The 18,647-nt window shown below is 33.8% G+C and overlaps 1 protein-coding gene across 1 annotated transcript in view; it reads right to left on the bottom strand.

The window, feature by feature from the left end:
• The window catches only part of ACAD11 (acyl-CoA dehydrogenase family member 11), an 80,238-nt gene that overhangs the window by 49,455 nt on the left and 12,136 nt on the right, over positions 1 to 18,647 (bottom strand). Inside the window, exons 5-9 of the mRNA XM_012766869.3 lie at positions 16,877 to 17,041; positions 9,361 to 9,502; positions 8,859 to 8,980; positions 7,089 to 7,195; positions 5,931 to 6,057 (exon numbers count right to left, since the gene is read on the bottom strand). Of these exons, the coding sequence (XP_012622323.2) occupies positions 5,931 to 6,057; positions 7,089 to 7,195; positions 8,859 to 8,980; positions 9,361 to 9,502; positions 16,877 to 17,041 (663 nt within the window). The remainder of the gene's footprint in view (positions 1 to 5,930; positions 6,058 to 7,088; positions 7,196 to 8,858; positions 8,981 to 9,360; positions 9,503 to 16,876; positions 17,042 to 18,647) is intronic.

Raw genomic sequence — 18,647 nt, 5'->3', positions numbered from 1 at the left:
TTGTCAACCTAGAATTCTATATCCAATAAAACTATCTTTCAAGAATCAGGACAAAATATAGTTATTAGCAATAAATAAATAAAATCATTGCTCCCTCCAAAAATAAAAGGAAAATAAAAGAAAAAGAAAAACAGAGAAAGAAAAAAATACAGAGAAAGAAAAAAAGTAAAGTTTATTAGCAGATTCTCACTAAAGGAACTTGATCCTAGAAGAAACATCTGAGTTGCAAGAAGGAATAGTAAATAAATAAAATGATAACTACATGAGTAAATCTAAATTTAATAACTAGACAGATAAAACAATAATAATCACAAATTTGTACAACTAAAAGAATCAAGATAGAATGAAAATATTGGACTAAAATGGCATTCTCCAATATTTTGCTATTATAGTATCTCTGCATCTGTTATTTTTCTGCACTTAGGATAGTAGAATTACTGGATCAAAGGATAGGAACATTGTCAAAACTCTATCCACATTATGAAATTATTTTCTAAAACTGTTCCACCAATTTACACTGATATAAGCAATGTATTAAAATGTTCTTTCTGGCTTAGTGCGGTAGCTCACACCTGTAATCCTAGCACTCTGGGGGCCAAGGCGAGCAGATCGCTCAAGATCAGGAGTTCAAAATCAGCCTGAGCAAGAGCAAGACCCCGTCTCTACTAAAAATAGAAATTAATGGGCCAACTAAGAATATATAGAAAAATTTAGCCAGGCAAGGCGGTACATGCCTGTAGTCCCAGCTACTCAGGAGGCTGAGGAAGAAGGATTGCTTGAGCCCAGGAGTTTGAGGTTGCTGTGAGCTAGGCTAACACCATGGCACTCTAGCGGGGGCAACAGAGTGAGACTTTGTCTCAAAAAAAAATAATAATAATTTTCCTTCCACTGAAATGTGGCCAGTCTAGAGTACTTCTGTATTTAGTGAAAACTTTAAGACAGTAAAGCTCTGCTCTTTCAAAAGCACTAGGATGAAGAGCTCTTGTCATTTCTGTCAGGAAGTCAGTTAAATTGTAAGATTTCCTGTTTGGGGTTGTTTATTATTTCCATTTCTCATGTTGCCATGGAAAAAGTCAATGCTACTGTGTTTAATAATATATTACACAATACATTTACCATTTCCTCACCTCTGACGACATCTTTATGATACTATAATTTGGAGAAATTAAATTATGCCAGGGTTTATATAATTATTTTATAACTTGTATTTATTTAATACTTCATGTTCTATAGTTTATCCAGTTAGAGATATTTGCAAAGTTTATCTGTGGTATGGTAGGACTCAGAATTAAATAAAATACCTCACTACAAAAAATCCTTTCTTTAGTTATTATATCTAAGAAAGAAAAGTGATTTATTGGTAAAAGACAAAAGCAGAAAATATGACTGGTATCTGGTCAATCTCCCAAAATATCACCTTTAACATACTACTTCTCCATTCACTGACTGAGATACTAATTTGGAAAACATTGGTTGGTTCAGAATCTTAAGTCTGGACAATATATATTTTTCACTTTACACTTAAGTCTAATAGAAAGAAGCAACAGTGCCTTCCTAATACACTATTAGACTCGATAGCAAAGTATGATTAATGTTATCATTATGTTAAAAGTGTGTTCTCAATATGTTATTGTTGCTAGTTCCTGTTTTACAGGCTATTTTTAGGATTCCTTATCCACTTTAAATAGGAAGTATTGGCTCTAATATTTTCATAGATAATTGGTTATGTTCTCAGTTTATGATATTCAAGAAGTTTCAAAAGGTCATTAGAATAGTTTAAATGAAGCTTATTTTTCTCATTATAGAAAATTTGAAACATATAAAAGTATACAGAAAAAGTCATCAAGTCCCAGTAGCTAAAGACACATACTGTATGTTTCAGACATGACTATTTTGGTTTTTGTAAACTTAGTTATAATACTGGATAGAATTTTAGTAGGTTTTCTCTATTCTATTTTGACAAAGCTATTTACTTTTCTTGAAATATCATTCCAAATGTATATGTTCTACAGAGACTAGTATGCTCAGAATCATTCTACAAGAAAAAACGTTTTTATGGGTGTTGGTACAGAACAAATTTTTAAAAGAAGAAAAAGCTCACATTATTAGATGTGGATATGTTCCAGATTTGAAAGATCTACAAAGACAAATGACTGTGCCTTACCTTACCACACAAAACACTGACAATCTTCCTTTTAAAGCTATAGGCTACTTGTTTTTTACTTATCATAAATAAATCACTCTTTTATTGTAAATTGTTTGCAATTATTTTAATAGTTGCATGACACTAAGTTCAGCAGTGTATCACAGCCCAACCTGTGACATTTCTCTTCTGTGCTGCAGTTTCCTTTGAAAGCCTATTCACATTTATGAAGGAAAGAACAGGCCTGCCTGATTTCCAGGCTTTGCCAATTCTAGCCTCTCCTCGAATGATGGGTTAGTTGTAAGCACTAGCACACCAACAGATAACACTTCATTTTAGGAGTCAAGCAGTAATCAGGCAGGCTGATAGATAAGTTGGGATCTCCACCCAATCATGCACTAAAAAAAAAAAAAAAGCCAAAACATGGAGGACACTATTCTAGGGCACTAACCCTCATGTTGAAGCCCTGGCTTCTCTGAAAAGGATCATGTACTTTTTTTTTTTTAGAGGATTGTTGTAGTCTTCTGTCATGGGCAAACAGCATTGCTATGTATCTATGCAGGGCTGAAAGAGCCCAACTCATGCAGCCCATGTGCAGGTAATTCATAAGTCAAACATCTTGATTTCTCTTCCTCTTCTCATTCTTGTTTTCCATATCAACGGATCACAGGGAACTCCATTGTGGGAAGATAGTAACCTGTGCTACAGGCTTCTCTTACTGCAAAATTCCTTGCGGATGTGGCTTTTCTGTAATAGTTTATTTTTAGGTCTGATTCATTCTGCTCTCTAAATCTAATTTCCACTCTCTTTTAAAAACCTTTAGTCCTCTGATGTGTTCCCCTACTGTTTTCATGCTTTTAACAATTTACTTCATTTTATAAAAACTTCTTTACTGTTAATTCAATCAGAAATTATTTGAGGGAGGATAGGGAAATGTTGAATTCAGATTGCTATCTTGAACTAAAAGTGTTGCATTCCCTTTTTAATACTCAAAAGTTCAAGAGTTTTAAAACTCAGAATTGAACAAATACTAACTAGAGCAGAAAATATTCAAAGTGATACCTTAATTGCTGGACACATATGAGAGATGACTATTTTAGAAAGAATTTCCTCAGTTTAAGTAGTATTTTTTAAGAAACTATACCTCACTCTGTGAGTAAAGTTAATCTCAAGCCAGATATTTACTAAAAATATAATTATTCATATAATTCAAGAAATAACTCTAATCTCCAGCAAACTGGTATTAACTGAGTAGCACCTAAGTGGACACGTAGGTACTACAGTAATAGGGTATTGGGCAGGTGGGAGGGGGGAGGGGGGCGGGTGTATACATACATAATGAGTGAGATGTGCACCATCTGGGGGATGGTCATGATGGAGACTCAGACTTGTGGGGGGAGGGGGGGAAATGGGCATTTATTCAAACCTTAAAATCTGTACCCCCATAATATGCCGAAATAAAAAAAAAAAAGCATGTTAGGAGAAAGTTTTAAAATTACTATGGCTATCATACTTTAATTTATTTTAATGTGTATCTCTCTGTTGCTGCAAATGGTTTGAGTGGGTAGACAGAATTTGACAAGCCTATTTTTGCATCAGAACAGCAATGAAGAATAGTTTATGACAAAGAGAGAGTTATTGCAGCACCCTCTTTTGTAAAACTTCAAATTGGATAGAGAAATTCTAGGGAAGGAGAGTTCAGTATTTCTCTAAAGCCCTGAAACTGTTTTTATAGAATCATTGAAAAAGTAGAGCACAGACTCTGTGAAATATAGCAATGGTAAAATGTGTGAGTTCTTATGGAAGATGGAAAGTGATTTTTGCAAGCTACTGCTGTTAAGGTGTAGAGGTGAAGAAAGTTGCCTCTGGAGTCAGGTCCCAGTAAAATTCTGGATTGGTCCCTTATTAATCATGAGAAATTTGGCAAATTGCTTAAAATCTCCAAGCTTCATCTAGGTAATTTTGAGAATTAAAACAAATTTGTAGGTACAATATTTAACAGGGTTTCAAACACATACTAGAACCCCACACAATATAATGGTGATATTGGCACTAGTAAAATTTGATGTGGTGGAGTTGAAATATTCTTTTTGAGTTTACTAAGGAATAAAGAAGTTCTTCAAAAAATAGTAGTGATTGAGGATCTTAAAATACCCAGCAATAAATGGCACACTTTATTTCAGGATGCCATTTGGGCTCAAATATAGAACTTTCTAAAGATTCAGAAGCCAATTGCCTTAGTAATCACTGCAGCTGAATCATAAAGTGTATTTTCTAGACATTTCTTACTAAATGGCCTGAATAAGCACAAATGGTTATGAAATTGTAAGTTTAGTGCTACTTACAAGTACAGATAAAATGTAAATAAAGTCATTTATTAAAAAAAAAAAAAGAAATAACTCTAAATGCCCTACAAACACATATCAACTCTGAACATTTCTGTTGAAAGAATTTTGGTCTTTTTCAGTTCTCTATTTGATTCTGCCAGTCTAACTGTAGACCTCTCAGAATCATAGACAATTAAAATAGGAATTTATTGTATAACTAGTTATACCTACTCACATTGTAGATGAAAAAAACGAGGCTACTACACAAGACCACCTAACACAAGACCACATAACTTGTAGCAGGGATGAATTAGAATAAAGCCCTTAGCAGGCCAGGCACAGTGGCTCACCCCTGTAATCCTAGCACTCTGGGAGGCGGAGGTGGAGCTCAAGAGACAGAGACCAGCCCGAGGAAGAGGGAGACCCTATCTCTATTTAGACTCTATCTCTCTTTAGACCCTATTTCTAAAATTAGAAAAATTAGCTGTGTATCATGGTGTGGCCTGTAGTCCCAGCTACTCGGGAGGCTGAGGCATGAGGATCGCTTGAGCCCAGGAGTTTGAGGTTGCTGTGAGCTAGGCTGATGCCACGGCACTCTACTCAGGGCAACATAGTGAGACTCTGTCTCAATCAATCAAATAAAAAATTTTTTAAAAATTTAAAAAAGGAAAAAAAGCCCTTAGCATTTCTGTAGCAGTGTCTACCCACACACATATCCTGCCCCAACCTCCCTCAACATATTTGCATAAGAGTTATGTTTTCTTCACTGCATTTATCATCTCTTAATATCTTGCTAAAGTCTAAGCTCCACAGAAATATAAGCCCTGTCTGTCTTTTGCTTTCTCTTACATTCAATGGCTCCCAGGTGCCTAACCCATTACCAGGTACCCAATAATTATTTCTTAACTGGATGAATGAATGTTCCATGTTGACTCAGTGAACCAACTGAAACTTAATACCTTAACATAGTAGCTTATAAGGGAGAGGGGTGATAGTACTTGTGAGCAGCTTGAAACGGTATGTGAAATTGTTTGGGTACATCCATCCTGTGTAGTCTATAGTTCCTATTAAATTCTCAAAGGGGAATATGTGTGTGTGTGTGTGTGTGTGTATGTGTGTATATATTTTTAAGCTGAGGGTCACTGCCTTAGGAAAAGGCCCTCAAAGTAGTGTTTTACTCTAACATATTTAGGTTCCAAACTTTACAAACTGTTAATTCCCTTTGGCCTTATTTTAATTCCACAGAATTATCTATGCATTCCCTTGGCACATTTTTGTAACTTGGATTTTTTTCAGGTTCAGGTTCTATAGTGGCTCAGTGCTAAGGTAAAGAGAAGAATTGGGGTAAGGATTGACTGTAAAGAAAATGACGCCATGGTTCTCCTATAAGCAGAAATAACAGAAGTAGTTGTCAGTTGTGATTTAGCACAAATACATTCCATTGTTTATACAATACTTACCTTTTCAGCTGGAAGGATGTGTTGTTTCATGAACTGCTTCACCTTAGCAAGAACTTCCTGGCCTCTCCTTGTCTGTACAAATAATTGTCTGGTAGTATCAGTCTGTGGTAATGCAGTATTGAAAGTTCTTTACAAAAAAAAAGAGGAAAAAAGCTTACAGAGATGTCCCAAGTCATTATTACATATTTCTGAATCTGATGTGAAGTCTCCCCAGTTCCCCAAAAATATCCCTCAGGAGGAGTTGCCATATTTTGGATTTTTTTTCAAATCTTTCATATTATGGGCTGAATATAGAATCACTTTATTTTGAACATTAAACTTTAATGTTAAAGCACTATTTGGGAAAAACATATAAGCCTGGCATCACCTCAAGCAATGCTATTTTTGAATCCTTATTGATGTCATCTGTCAGAATTTCTAAAAGAGGAAGCAAAGAAACTAAACGCAAATGTAATCATTTTCTTAGTATATGCCGCACAAATACAACTGCTGATATGTCATTGTAAAGAAGACCTTTAGAGGTCATTATGAAGCATAAGAGTTTGTTGTTAAGGTAGTAGAGATAAACAGACATCCAGCCGTAAGATGCATCGTACAAAACAACTGTCCTAGCATTATGCCAAGGGTTCTCATGGCTCAAGCAGAATTTCTGGGGGCAGCATCACACAGGCATTCAGCAAGTAATGGAAATGTGATTCCGGCAAAATGTGTTAGATGCCTCAAAAAGTGCTCCAATGATGTAGACATGGATTTCAAAGATGCTTATAAAATGTCTAAACAAAATTTCATGACATGTGGCAGTGGAAGAGAATAATATTTCTAAAGTAATAAATCATCTTATATAGTACAAAATTTTAAGTAGGTATATGTAACTTAAATATTAGAAGGAAAAATTTGAGAGTTTTATCTATATCTTAAAAATTTGCACATCCAAGAGACAAAAAATACTTTTAATCACAAACATGAGGATTTTCTTCACATGTATTCACAGGTCAATTCATTTTTAGGCATGGAAGAGATTTACCAAAAAACTACTGTGATTGGCAGCAGCAGTCCTGGTGTAAGCAATAAAAATAATTCCTACTCCTCCCAAGTTTACAACCCTCACATACCTAATAAAGATTCTCATTTGAGTTAGCCAAGGAATGTTTTCCTCACCTTTTTGAGAGTTGTAATCCAGTTTCTGCCAGAGGTTGCACCATATTGGCAAATAGAAAGCTATTCTCAGATGAATTATTTCCCAGAAGATATCTACTATATACTCCCTATAAGAAAATTAACATAAAACAATTAAAATTCATTGAAAACTGTCCTTTAACTATTCAATCAATCTTCTCACAGTTTCTCAGTTATGTACGACACTAAACTCAAAGAGTATGAAGATGTAAATCATACTACCAATGGTATTAATTTACATACAGGAGTAATTATGCTCCTCAAAACTAAGGAGTCATAGTCATATCATATAGTTAACACACTTTCATCCTAGCAGAATTGTAACTTATAATCAAACCAAACTTAAAAATGGTCTCAGCAGTTGCCAAAGATACCAAATCTGTAAGTTAAATAATTTCTAAAGATCACTGCCCTCTCTTCATACTGGGAGAAAAATCTAAAGAAACCAAATAACATCAAAAACTATAAAACCAAATAGAAGACAATGAGATGACCTCTAAGAACATTTTACCTACTATTTTTGGCCCTTACTTTAGGTAAAACTATCTCTTTTTAACAGTGTTAGTTGGGTACTAATCAGTGTTTCTTTTATAATTCTCAATTTCTGTACTTCCAACTCTCTCCTCTCCTCCAAACACAAAAACTGAATTCCATTACTGTATCTTCTTTATACAATACTTTATGCAATAAAACACTGTAAAATTTCCAATTTTGTATTTCCAGTTCGAGTGGAATATTTATGGTCATCTTTAAGGACTACATGTACAATACTATGTACATATAGTTTATAATGTACATTTTAATTTCAAGCATAACCCAAGTCAAACTTTTATTTGAAATGAAAAGCAATATTAAGTTTAAAGCCTATTTGGTATCTGATTTGCAGTAACTGACAGATACGCAGATGTACCCATTTTGTGAAACCCATTTTATTGAGCATGATCAACTCTTAGAGAATATAGGATGAGATGTAACACAAATATTGCCTAGAAGATATTTCAGTTTTTCATGGATAGTATGAACTCTGAGGACAGAGAAATATGACCATAATTTCCCTCAATACTTCTTTCCATTCTTTTTTTGTATCTCAAATCTCTTATTTACCTGTTCTTTCCCTAAACCCCTTGCTACTGATAAAGCACCTCAATTTCTTAAGTCCCCAAGATTAGTATAAAGACAATGACATTTGTTTAGATTAAAATGTAATTAGAAAAGCACTAAATTTATGCTCAATTTCCTCAAAATTAATCACATAAATATGACTATTAGAAAATGAAAAAAATTATTCATCTACCTACTCAAAAACATTAAGACACTACATTACAATAGGTACTATGCTAGCCTCTGGGAAGTACAAAGATCATTCTTCCCTTATCATCAATCCTGGTTAATAAATGGTTTTATAGTCTGAAATAGCAATCATCAAAAGACTTTACTTAGCCTTTTCTTATATTGGATATTCAGAAAATGATCAATCCTCACATGCTTCTCTTTTTTTGTCATTATATCTTTTTCTCTCCCTCTTGTAAGTTTATTATACAAAAAAGTGATAACACATTTTGCTAGTTAAATTTTTCTTTGTCAAATTCTTATTCTGGAAAATCTGAATTTATATTTTATCCATGTCCAATATTTGTCATTATGAAAAGCAAAATAAACTAAGAATAATGAATGTAAAAATGCTAAAGACCAGAAAATATTACCAAGAGTACATTAGTAAATAATGGTTAAACACACATTTAAAACAGTTACCTGTGCTATTCCAGCAAATTTAAAATATGAAAGGGCAAGAAAGAAATTCCAGTTAGGAAGAACAGAATTAATTCCTCTATGGCGGCAATATATTGAAATCAGTTCTTCCATCGATGGTATCCCTATAAAAACAGCACATAATATCATCAGATGTGCTGATATATTAATATATTATAGTGAATATTTCAAAATGTCACAATGTAGCATATATATGTAAAACAGAATGTAATAACCATTAATCCATGCAACAAAACATGATCTAAATCTTGATTCCCAAAAGAACATTATATACAAAGGATTACATTTTGACATTTTGTCATAAGTTACTAAAAGTAGAATGCTAACTTCAGAAAAATTAATAAAAAATAAAATGAACTAGAAATGTTTTTAAGAAACAAATAAAAACTATTATATAAAATTTCAAGATCATTATATATTTTTAATTATGAAGATAATAAAGGAAATTTTATATTTATAACATTTAGACTTTATGTTTTTGTACCTGTGTTTTCTTGAATAGAGAAACGTTTATTTATCATTGGAATTGTCCTTGGCCAAAAGTAGAACAGGGAAAGATGAGCTAGGTCTGACAAAGGATGCCCAATAGTTGAAAGCTCCCAATCCAGTACGGCTATAACTCGAGTCTATAATTAAAAATATAAAGAGAGCTTTAACATAATAAAATTCAAAATACCTATAATAAAGAAATAAATTAACTAAAATACATTCAAAATCAAGCTTCCCATCAAAAGTCAATCTCAGGCCGTAGTTTGATCTTTACCCACAGTGGCATATTTCAGGGTCAAGTCCTCTGTTTCCATCACTGGCCATCAATCCTGCTTTTTACTTTACACAGCCTAATATCTCTGCTAATCAGCAGAGGCAAAAACAATTAAAACTTCTCAACTGGGAGTAACTGTGGTAAAGAAGAAATTCTTATACTAATTACTTACATTTCAATAATACATGCTATGCCGTGTATAATTAAGCATTTGCTTTAGTGAAAAATCTAACTACATAACAAATATTATACTCTTTCATCAATAGTACTTTTTAAAGTAAGTTATTTCATGTTGTAGATAAAAATCCTAATTATTATATTGTTTGCTGTACAAATACAAAATCCAACATCATACAGCAACATGATAAAACAATATTATGTAATTTGAAACCAATAAAACAGAGAGCTTTCCTCATTCTATTACTACTTTGTAACAACATGTATCAAGGGAATATATCTCTTTATGTTAAGAACACAGGGCATTTAAACTATAAACACAAGGGAAAAAAGCAATTTGCAGAATAATATGTATAGTATGATCCTATTTTTGTTTAAAGAAAAAGGTTATAGATGAATATTCAAAGTTGAAATGATAGGTACCAAACTGATAGCAATGGCTGAGGTTCATTTCAAGGGATTTAGGTAGGAGGGATGAGGTGCAGGGAGGGGAACCTCCATTGGAGGGTTCTGTATACAGGAATGACATGATATGAACTATATTTTAAGAGAGTCACTCTAGCTGCTATGTTTTGTGTAGCTTTCAGGGGAGTCGGTTAGAAGGCTGCAGCAATAATCTCAGCAAGTTACTCAAGCCAGATAAAGCAGCAAAGCCCATTTGGGTGATGGGAGTTACTGGGTTTCATGCCTTCATATAACTTTGTGTGTGCTTGTACTCCCTTGCTTCTCTGGCAAATTTATATTAATACATGTTACTGTAGCTTTGTGGGTAAATGTGGAATTTCGAATCAGAAAGAGAAATATTAAAATCTTAGCTCTACTATTTACTGGCTGTGTAACTCTGAACACGTTAATTAACTTCTCTGATCTTCAATTTTCTCAGCTATAAAATATACCTCTTACAGAGGTTACTGTCAAGACTAAATGAGGACAGGTAGCATGTATGTTTTGTTTACCAGCAGAATATTTAGCACATAGTAGGTGGCCAATATATATCAATTTGATGAATATGTACAAAGCCTGGCATATAGTAGATAATCAAAAATTTGCTATTAGTGTGGGAAAAACTGATCACTCCCTTCTCTATGACTTGACTTTGTAAGCCCTTTTATTGTTGCAGTTATATTATATTATAAATTATCATACGAGGTAGATTTGTTAAACTATATAAAAAAGATAAATTTTTCTCATACCATTCTATTTGTCATCTATGCTTTCAACATCCTAAGAAAAGAAGATGAGACCCTTCCTGATGCTAGAAATGTTTATTATTGTTTCTTTCATGAAAGTTGGGAAACTTCTCTGGAGTTGTTTCAAGATATCTGAAACATTTTTGGGGTAATTACATAAAGCTATATAACAATGGCCAGTGAGAAAAGTTGATGGCTCATCAAACTCTATCAATTAGAATAAGTTAATTAGTAATAGTTTATTAGAATTCTGTTTACAACTGTTTGTGTTCAGAGCTATAAAAAACTCAATATAGGCCGGGCGCGGTGGCTCACGCCTGTAATCCTAGCTCTTGGGAGGCCGAGGCGGGCGGATTGCTCAAGGTCAGGAGTTCGAAACCAGCCTGAGCAAGAGCGAGACCCCGTCTCTACTATAAATAGAAAGAAATTAATTGGCCAACTGATATATATATAAAAAATTAGCCGGGCATGGTGGCACATGCCTGTAGTCCCAGCTACTCGGGAGGCTGAGGCAGAAGGATCACTCAAGCCCAGGAGTTTGAGGTTGCTGTGAGCTAGGCTGACGCCACGGCACTCACTCTAGCCTGGACAACAAAGCGAGACTCTGTCTCAAAAAAAAAAAAAAAAAAAAAAAAAAAAACTCAATATAACTCCTAGTGGGGTTGAGATAAACATTTACCAGTTCACCTTGCTACTGCTAAAGACTTTTTTTTTTTTTTTTGGAGACAGGGTCATGGTCTGTTACCCAGGCTAAAGTGCAGTGGCCTCATCATAGCTCATTGCAACCTCAAATTTGCTCGGGTGATCCTGCCCCCTCAGGCTCCTGAGTAGCTGGGACTACAGGCATATGCAACCATACCCAGCTAATTTTTCTATTTTTTATAGAGATGGGGTCTCAGTATGTTGCTCGGGCTGGTCTCGAACTCCTGGCCTCAAGCAATCCTCCTCCCACAGCCTCCCAAAGTGCTAGGATTACAGGTTTCAGCTACCATGCTCAGCTAAAGAATTTATACAATGATTTTTAACCATTTTTCTGAAACTTCAGCACAATTGAAAGCTTTTAGTTTTGTTATCTTCTATAGAGAGAGATTTATTTTTCGATGTATGCTTTTTACACTACTGAATTCTATTTATGTGTATTATCATTCAAAACAAAAGAAACACATGTAACCCAACAAGACAAACAGCAGATAAAGTAGGCAGGGAAAAAAGAATTTTTAATAAAAAGAAGCAGCTAAGAATAACATTATTACATAAAATCGAATGTCATAGGTCCTATATTGTTAGTGTGGGTAGTAAAATTTGCTCCGAGTGTTCTAGCAGACAAAATAAAGTGTGAAGCATGATTAATCACAGTCTTTATAGTGTATGTAGATTAAAAACAAACCAGCTGCTTAGAAGCGACAACTTTTCTTGGCAATAAGGCTGAAGAAAAATATCACCCATTAATCTGCATGAAGGGGATATTGTATTGAGGGATGAAATGTCCTTGACAATATCAAGAGAACTTCAAGGACCATGTGATCTCTAGAAAGTAGCCTGTACAGGAAAGTGACTAAAAGGACAAAAATGAGTCAAGCAGAAGACAAGACCATATGCTGAGAGTGGAAGTCTAGATGGGACAAGAAACTTGAGAGTTTGAGAAGAATGGAAAAGATTTGAAAAAGCCATTAAAAAAAAAATAGTCACAGGTTTTACTAAGAGAGGAAGTCACGGTCTAGATGAAATTGTGAAACGTAAATATGTCCCAGACCCAGTTCACCTGATATCATGACATTATTCTGCAGCAAAAATATGCAGCAAGTTTTGGGCTGGAAATTGTGTAAAGTCAAGGAGTGAGAAGATTATGGAATAATAAGTAACCTAAGGTCAGGGAACTTTCTTATATTACTTGTACATATCCACAGTAAAAAAAATTGTTAATTAAATTGATACTAAAGAGGGTAGTTCTTGAAATGACAGATCATGACCATATGGCCGTGCAGGATAAAAAGTCAAATGAAGTCATAAGGGCTTATGGATTCTAAAGTTAGAACCACCAAATCTGCAGCATCACAGGGGAGGTATCATGAAAAACAAAAATCAATTTCTGGATCACTGAAGTGGATCCATCCCAGTGGATGTTTCTAATTAAATGTATTTGTTTTTTAATTTGTAATGACAAAAATACACAAATGTTTCCACTAAACTCCAAAATCTTAAAACATTTCTCTATCAGTAAGATTTATATTTGAAAAATCAGCATTTTTCCATGAAAACTGGGTTTCTTTTAAACATTGCAGTGAGCATGTTATACTACTGAAATACTTGCTCAAACATGCTTCAGATACTTTTCAAGTAAGTAACTGGAATTAAATGGGGATTGCTTTTGTTGTCTTGCCATACCACTTTTAGTAATGCTTTACTGGCTTACTCCACATATTCCTGGAAGGTTTGTCATTTAAAATTGTTTTTGTTTCTTTCTTAATTGTTGTGTTTTCTGATGATAAAAACATGTTGTTGTTTTAAACAACAAAACCCCCAAATCCTCAAACCTTACACATTACAGAATGTACAGTTATAAGTCTCCTATAATTCTATTCCGTATAACCACTGTTTAAGTTTTAGTACATATTATGAAAGATTTACTTATACCTTAATATATTTTCTGAAGAATAGAGTTTGATAGGCAATCTTAGAAAAGTATAACAGAAAAACAGAGGGGAAAAGAATGAAAAAGAGTGGATAATTAAAATAAGTTGAGCTGTGTGCCAAGTACCAGCTATTTGCTCCATATTGACTACTTCATTTGTCCAGCAACTCTGAAATTTTGGGATTTTTTTCAATTCAAAAGGCATACAATGTCAATGTCCTGACTTTGATAATATACTACAGTTGTGTAAGATCCATTTTGGGGAATCTGGATGACGGATACATAGTGGTTCTCTGTACTGTACTATATTTACAATTTCTTCAGAGTCCGTAATTATTTCAAAAGAAAAAGTTAGGCCAGGTGAGGCTGAGGTAAGAGGATTGCCTGAGCCCAGGAGGTTGAGACCAGCCTGGCCAACATAATGAGCCCTTGTTTCCACCAAAAATTAAAAAAATTAGCTGGCATGGTGGTGCTCACCTATAGTCCCAGCTACTTGGGAGGCTGAGGCAGGATGATTGTTTGAGCCCAGGAGTTGGAGGCTGCAGTGAGCTATGATGGCACCACTGTACTCTAGCCCAGGCAACAGAGTGGGACTCTGTCTCAAAAAAAAAAAAGAAAAAGTTAAAATAAAAACTGAGGCACAGAGGGCAGTTAAGTAATTTGCTTTAAGGTCACACTGCTAGGGAATGAAAATTAAGCATAATGTTTGAGATGAAAATAGTTATTTAGTGAATAATTAACTAAAATCAATCCCTTCAACATAGATTCATGGAGAATCATGTAAACACCTGTTAGGCAACAGGATTGCTTGAGCCCAGGAGTTTGAGGTTGCTGTGAGCTAGGCTGACACCATAGCACTCACTCTAGCCTGGGCAACAAAGTGAGTCTCTGTCTCAAAAAAAAAAAAAAAAAAAGATGAATAAGATACAGTTACTGCTTTAAAGGAGCTCCTAGTCTAGTAAGTTCTCATTTATTGAGTATCTACTACATATAAACTCTAGAGACAAAGAAAAAATAAAGAAATAAAGTTTTTTCTTTAAACTCAAAAAAAAGAGAAAAGCTTTCAAGCATACTCCTAGGTATATACATAGGTAAGCACATAAATATATATATTCAACTTGTTATAACCCAGAGGCTGACTTTGCAATTTGTTGAGTGACCTTATGAAACATACACACATATTTCCTATTTACTTGTAAAATTTTTTTAAAAGAGGTGAAAAATATATACTATTAACTAAAATTAAACTTTAAAGTTTGGTAGCTCTTAGTGCCAGTCCACAGTGGATATTGGTCCTTCTTTCACTGCTCTTGAAGTTCACTTTGTACGATATACATCAGCACCTGTGGATATAGTGTTTCATTGCTGTTACCTGATATCTTTTCCCTTTATCTATATTTTGAGCTCATTAGGAGCTGTATTTCCTTTCCAATCCCATGTATCAGAGTACATAATTATAATGAATAAATGATAGTTGACTTGAATTCTGCCAACCACATGTTACTTTCCATGAAGAGTTAGTTATAATATTTATAACTAAATTGATTAAATTTGATTTACCCATAAGATTATTTGGTATAAAGTAGATAACATTTTACTAATGACTATATGGCCCTAAAACATTAAAAGATAATTACAAATGTTAACAAATTAGTTATCACAGCCAAATAACTAAAATCTGTGCCTTTATCTTTTCTTTTTTTAAAAATGTCTCTCCCAAGCTATTGAATATTCTGCTTATCTGAGGGAAAATGATACCTGTTTAACAATTTTAATCCTATAAGAAATACTTTTAAAACATGAGATTTAATATAAACTGGAAAATAGTTTGGTACTTACTGGAGTTTACCATTATTTTCAGCATATTATGGCTAATCCTATAAATTAAACATCTTGGTAAACAACATATAATCCATTAGGAAATCTAGGTTTGGATTTTTCCTTATTTGCTTAAGAACAGAAAAGTACTATAGTCACAGAACTTATACAGAAATTTGATTTATTCAAAGGTAGGCACCTAAAATATTAATGAATCAAATGATATAGATCAAATATAGGCCAGATCCTGCTATATTTTGAGGTACATGCTTTTATTATTTTTCTAGATTATAAATAAGCATTAATTTTTCTAATCTAAAGGTATATAATTAAGAAAGTTATAAATTAGAATTCATCAGTGCCATTAACAAAAGGTTACACATACATGCACACACATGTATAATTACATATATTTCATTTTAATATCCAAATTGACTTTTCCATGACAAATTTGCTGTCTTGATGGTAAATGTGCTCAAATGTCTTTATATTATTTTTGCACTTTCAATTGATTTATACTACTTTGAATTATGACAACATTGTAATTTATAATGGTATTTCCCCCTGGCTTTTTTTTTTTTTTTTTTCCTGGCCTTTTCTTATAGGGAAAAAACATTAAATCCAGAAGCTTAGCACATAAATAGAGAGCAGCTCTTCTTGCCCTAAAACATCTTAGCATTCTGAGAAATCTAATGAACCTAGAAAAATCCTCTTCTAAGAAGCAGAATACAGGGAACTGGAAATCTTTCTCATTTATGTAGAAATACTAAGTGCCAAGTAGCTTGCTCAAAGGCATGCAGTTAATGAGAAAACTGAAGTAGTCTCCTCATTCCCACTATACTCTAATCCTAGGCCTCACTGTCTGTGCTTTGTGGAGGGTTATAGCTTTTATTTGTTTGTACTCTTTATAAAGAAGAGAACACTGTGTATATTTGCACAGAGCAAGGTTACATTAATCTAATGTAATTCTTTTGAAGCCTCAAAAGAGGCTTTTGGAATTGTCTTCTCTGAGCTTATAATAAATTAAAAATTCTTTATGTCATAAGACAAGAAAAAACAAAGAGCTATAAATGAACCAGAAAAAAAGCAAGGATATAGATAAGCTATACATTTTAAGTAGCAGATTAAAAATTTCTTTGAAGAAAACAGCAACATGCAAGTAAAATTCCCAAGTCCTTTGTAAGCAGTAGATCAGATACCACCTAGGATTAGAACCAGCTTTAAAGGTAGGCAGCTACCCATGCTAGAAAATTTGCAGGACTCATTTCTACAAGTTGTGAGTGGTAAAGACAGTACTGGGCTATAGGGAAAGAATGAAGATGGGTTGGTTCCTCCTTCAATGTTCTGGGAGGAACATCTACTTTGTACTTGTGTCTCAATTCAGATCTACCCAATTTATGGTAAACATGGCTTACAGTACCTCTTTGGGGTGGAAAACTATGTTATCTAGTTTGAAATCTCCATGGATCAAATTCTCTTCATTGTCATTATCTGGCAAGTTTTTCATTAACCACTCAGATAGCTGTTCCATGGCAGGGATGTGCTGATGAGCTGCAGCTTGATATTGCTTTGTCCAGGTTGATACCTAAAGGTATTTAAACAAGAAAAATGACAGAGCGGAAAGTGGAATGTAAGCTCCAGCAATTCTAAAATTAAAACAAAATTCAATTATGTCAAATTGTGTTTTACTCCTACATGCTCAAGATCAATGTCAGTGATACTCTTGTCAGCCTAAAACAGTAATATCAGCCTAAAAACATAATCATTTAAGTCTCTCTTCCATCTAGTTCCATTTTACTTATCTTTTATCAGGAAAAAAATACTGGCCTACGTATTAAGAGATGTGGGTTCTAGTCTTTGTTCAGCTACTGTTTTATGGAAGAAAAAACAAAAGATTGCATACATACACATACACACACACACACACACACACACACACACACAAATAAGCACAGACAATTTCTGGAAGGGGTCATAAGAAATGAGTGACCCTGAAAAAGAGAATATGGGCTCTAGAAGAAGAAAGAAAATTTTAACTTTTCATTTTAATACCCTTTCTTATTAGTCATGGAATCTTCTAATATACTACAGGTATGAGTAATGCAAATACTTTCTATTTGATCTTAGAATTGAATGCAAATACATCAACCTATTCTCAAAGTCCTCCGACAAGTGGGATCATGTTATTATAAGCTTATATCTCTATTTGCCAAGATATCTTTGCTCAGTTTAATAAAAAAGAGCAAAGATCTTAGTCTTTGGAGTCATAGTGACATGGATTTAAATTATGCCTTAGCCACTTAATTGTGTATTATTTGATCTGTGTAACTCTCAGTTTTCTCATTTGCAAAATAGGAGTAATAAAACCTATGTCTTACGGTTGTTGCAAAGATTAAAAAAGAGAAGGTCCACAATTTACCTGGCATTGGACCTGGCATTTAGGAAGTACTCTCAAAACCTTAGTTCCCTTCTCTTTTCTTTTTTCATTTATTTAATTTTTTTTTAATTTTAGAATATTACAGGGATACAAATGTTTAGGTACAAAAGACATTCTATTAAAAAGACATCTGCACTAGAATGTTTATGGCAGCACAATTCACAATTGCTAAGATGTGGAAACAACTGAAGTGCCCTTCTCTTTCCTTAATCCCTGCAAAATGACATGATTACAAAGGGAAACAGCCCCAAACATACCTAGTTTTGCTACCCTTTGATACAAAATGATCATCATGTCTTCTTCATCACTCTAAATTTTATCTTTCCTTAAATACTTATTGCAAGACATCTCTCCCAGGAAGCTTTCCCCCTATAAGAAAGGGCCTGCCAATTTCCACCCTCCGAATGACACAGTTCTTGTGATGAGCACCAATTTACCACTAGATTTTATACACTTTTATACCATTTTCAAGTTTCATGAATATGAGATTCACATATAGGTCTCTCAAAAATGACCAAAAGATCCTCTAGGGGAAGAACTTATTTCTATTTTTAAAAAATATGTATTTAACAACAGTATTCAGCAGGTATTAAACACACAGTCAAGCTTAATAATGTCTGCTAGCCCAACTTAGAAAGGGAAACTGTATAGAAAGAGTATTGGTAAATTAAGTGAAGAGTCTGGAACAGAATATTTGGCTGAACAAAACCTGATTTAAAAATAAAAGGTTATTTTACGCCAAAAACAAGTTAAT

This window comes from Microcebus murinus, chromosome 1 (genome assembly GCF_040939455.1).
Source record: "Microcebus murinus isolate Inina chromosome 1, M.murinus_Inina_mat1.0, whole genome shotgun sequence".
In the NCBI taxonomy this organism is placed as follows: domain Eukaryota; kingdom Metazoa; phylum Chordata; class Mammalia; order Primates; family Cheirogaleidae; genus Microcebus; species Microcebus murinus.
Note: the sequence above shows the minus strand (reverse complement) of the source record. Positions and strands in the feature narration are given on the sequence as shown.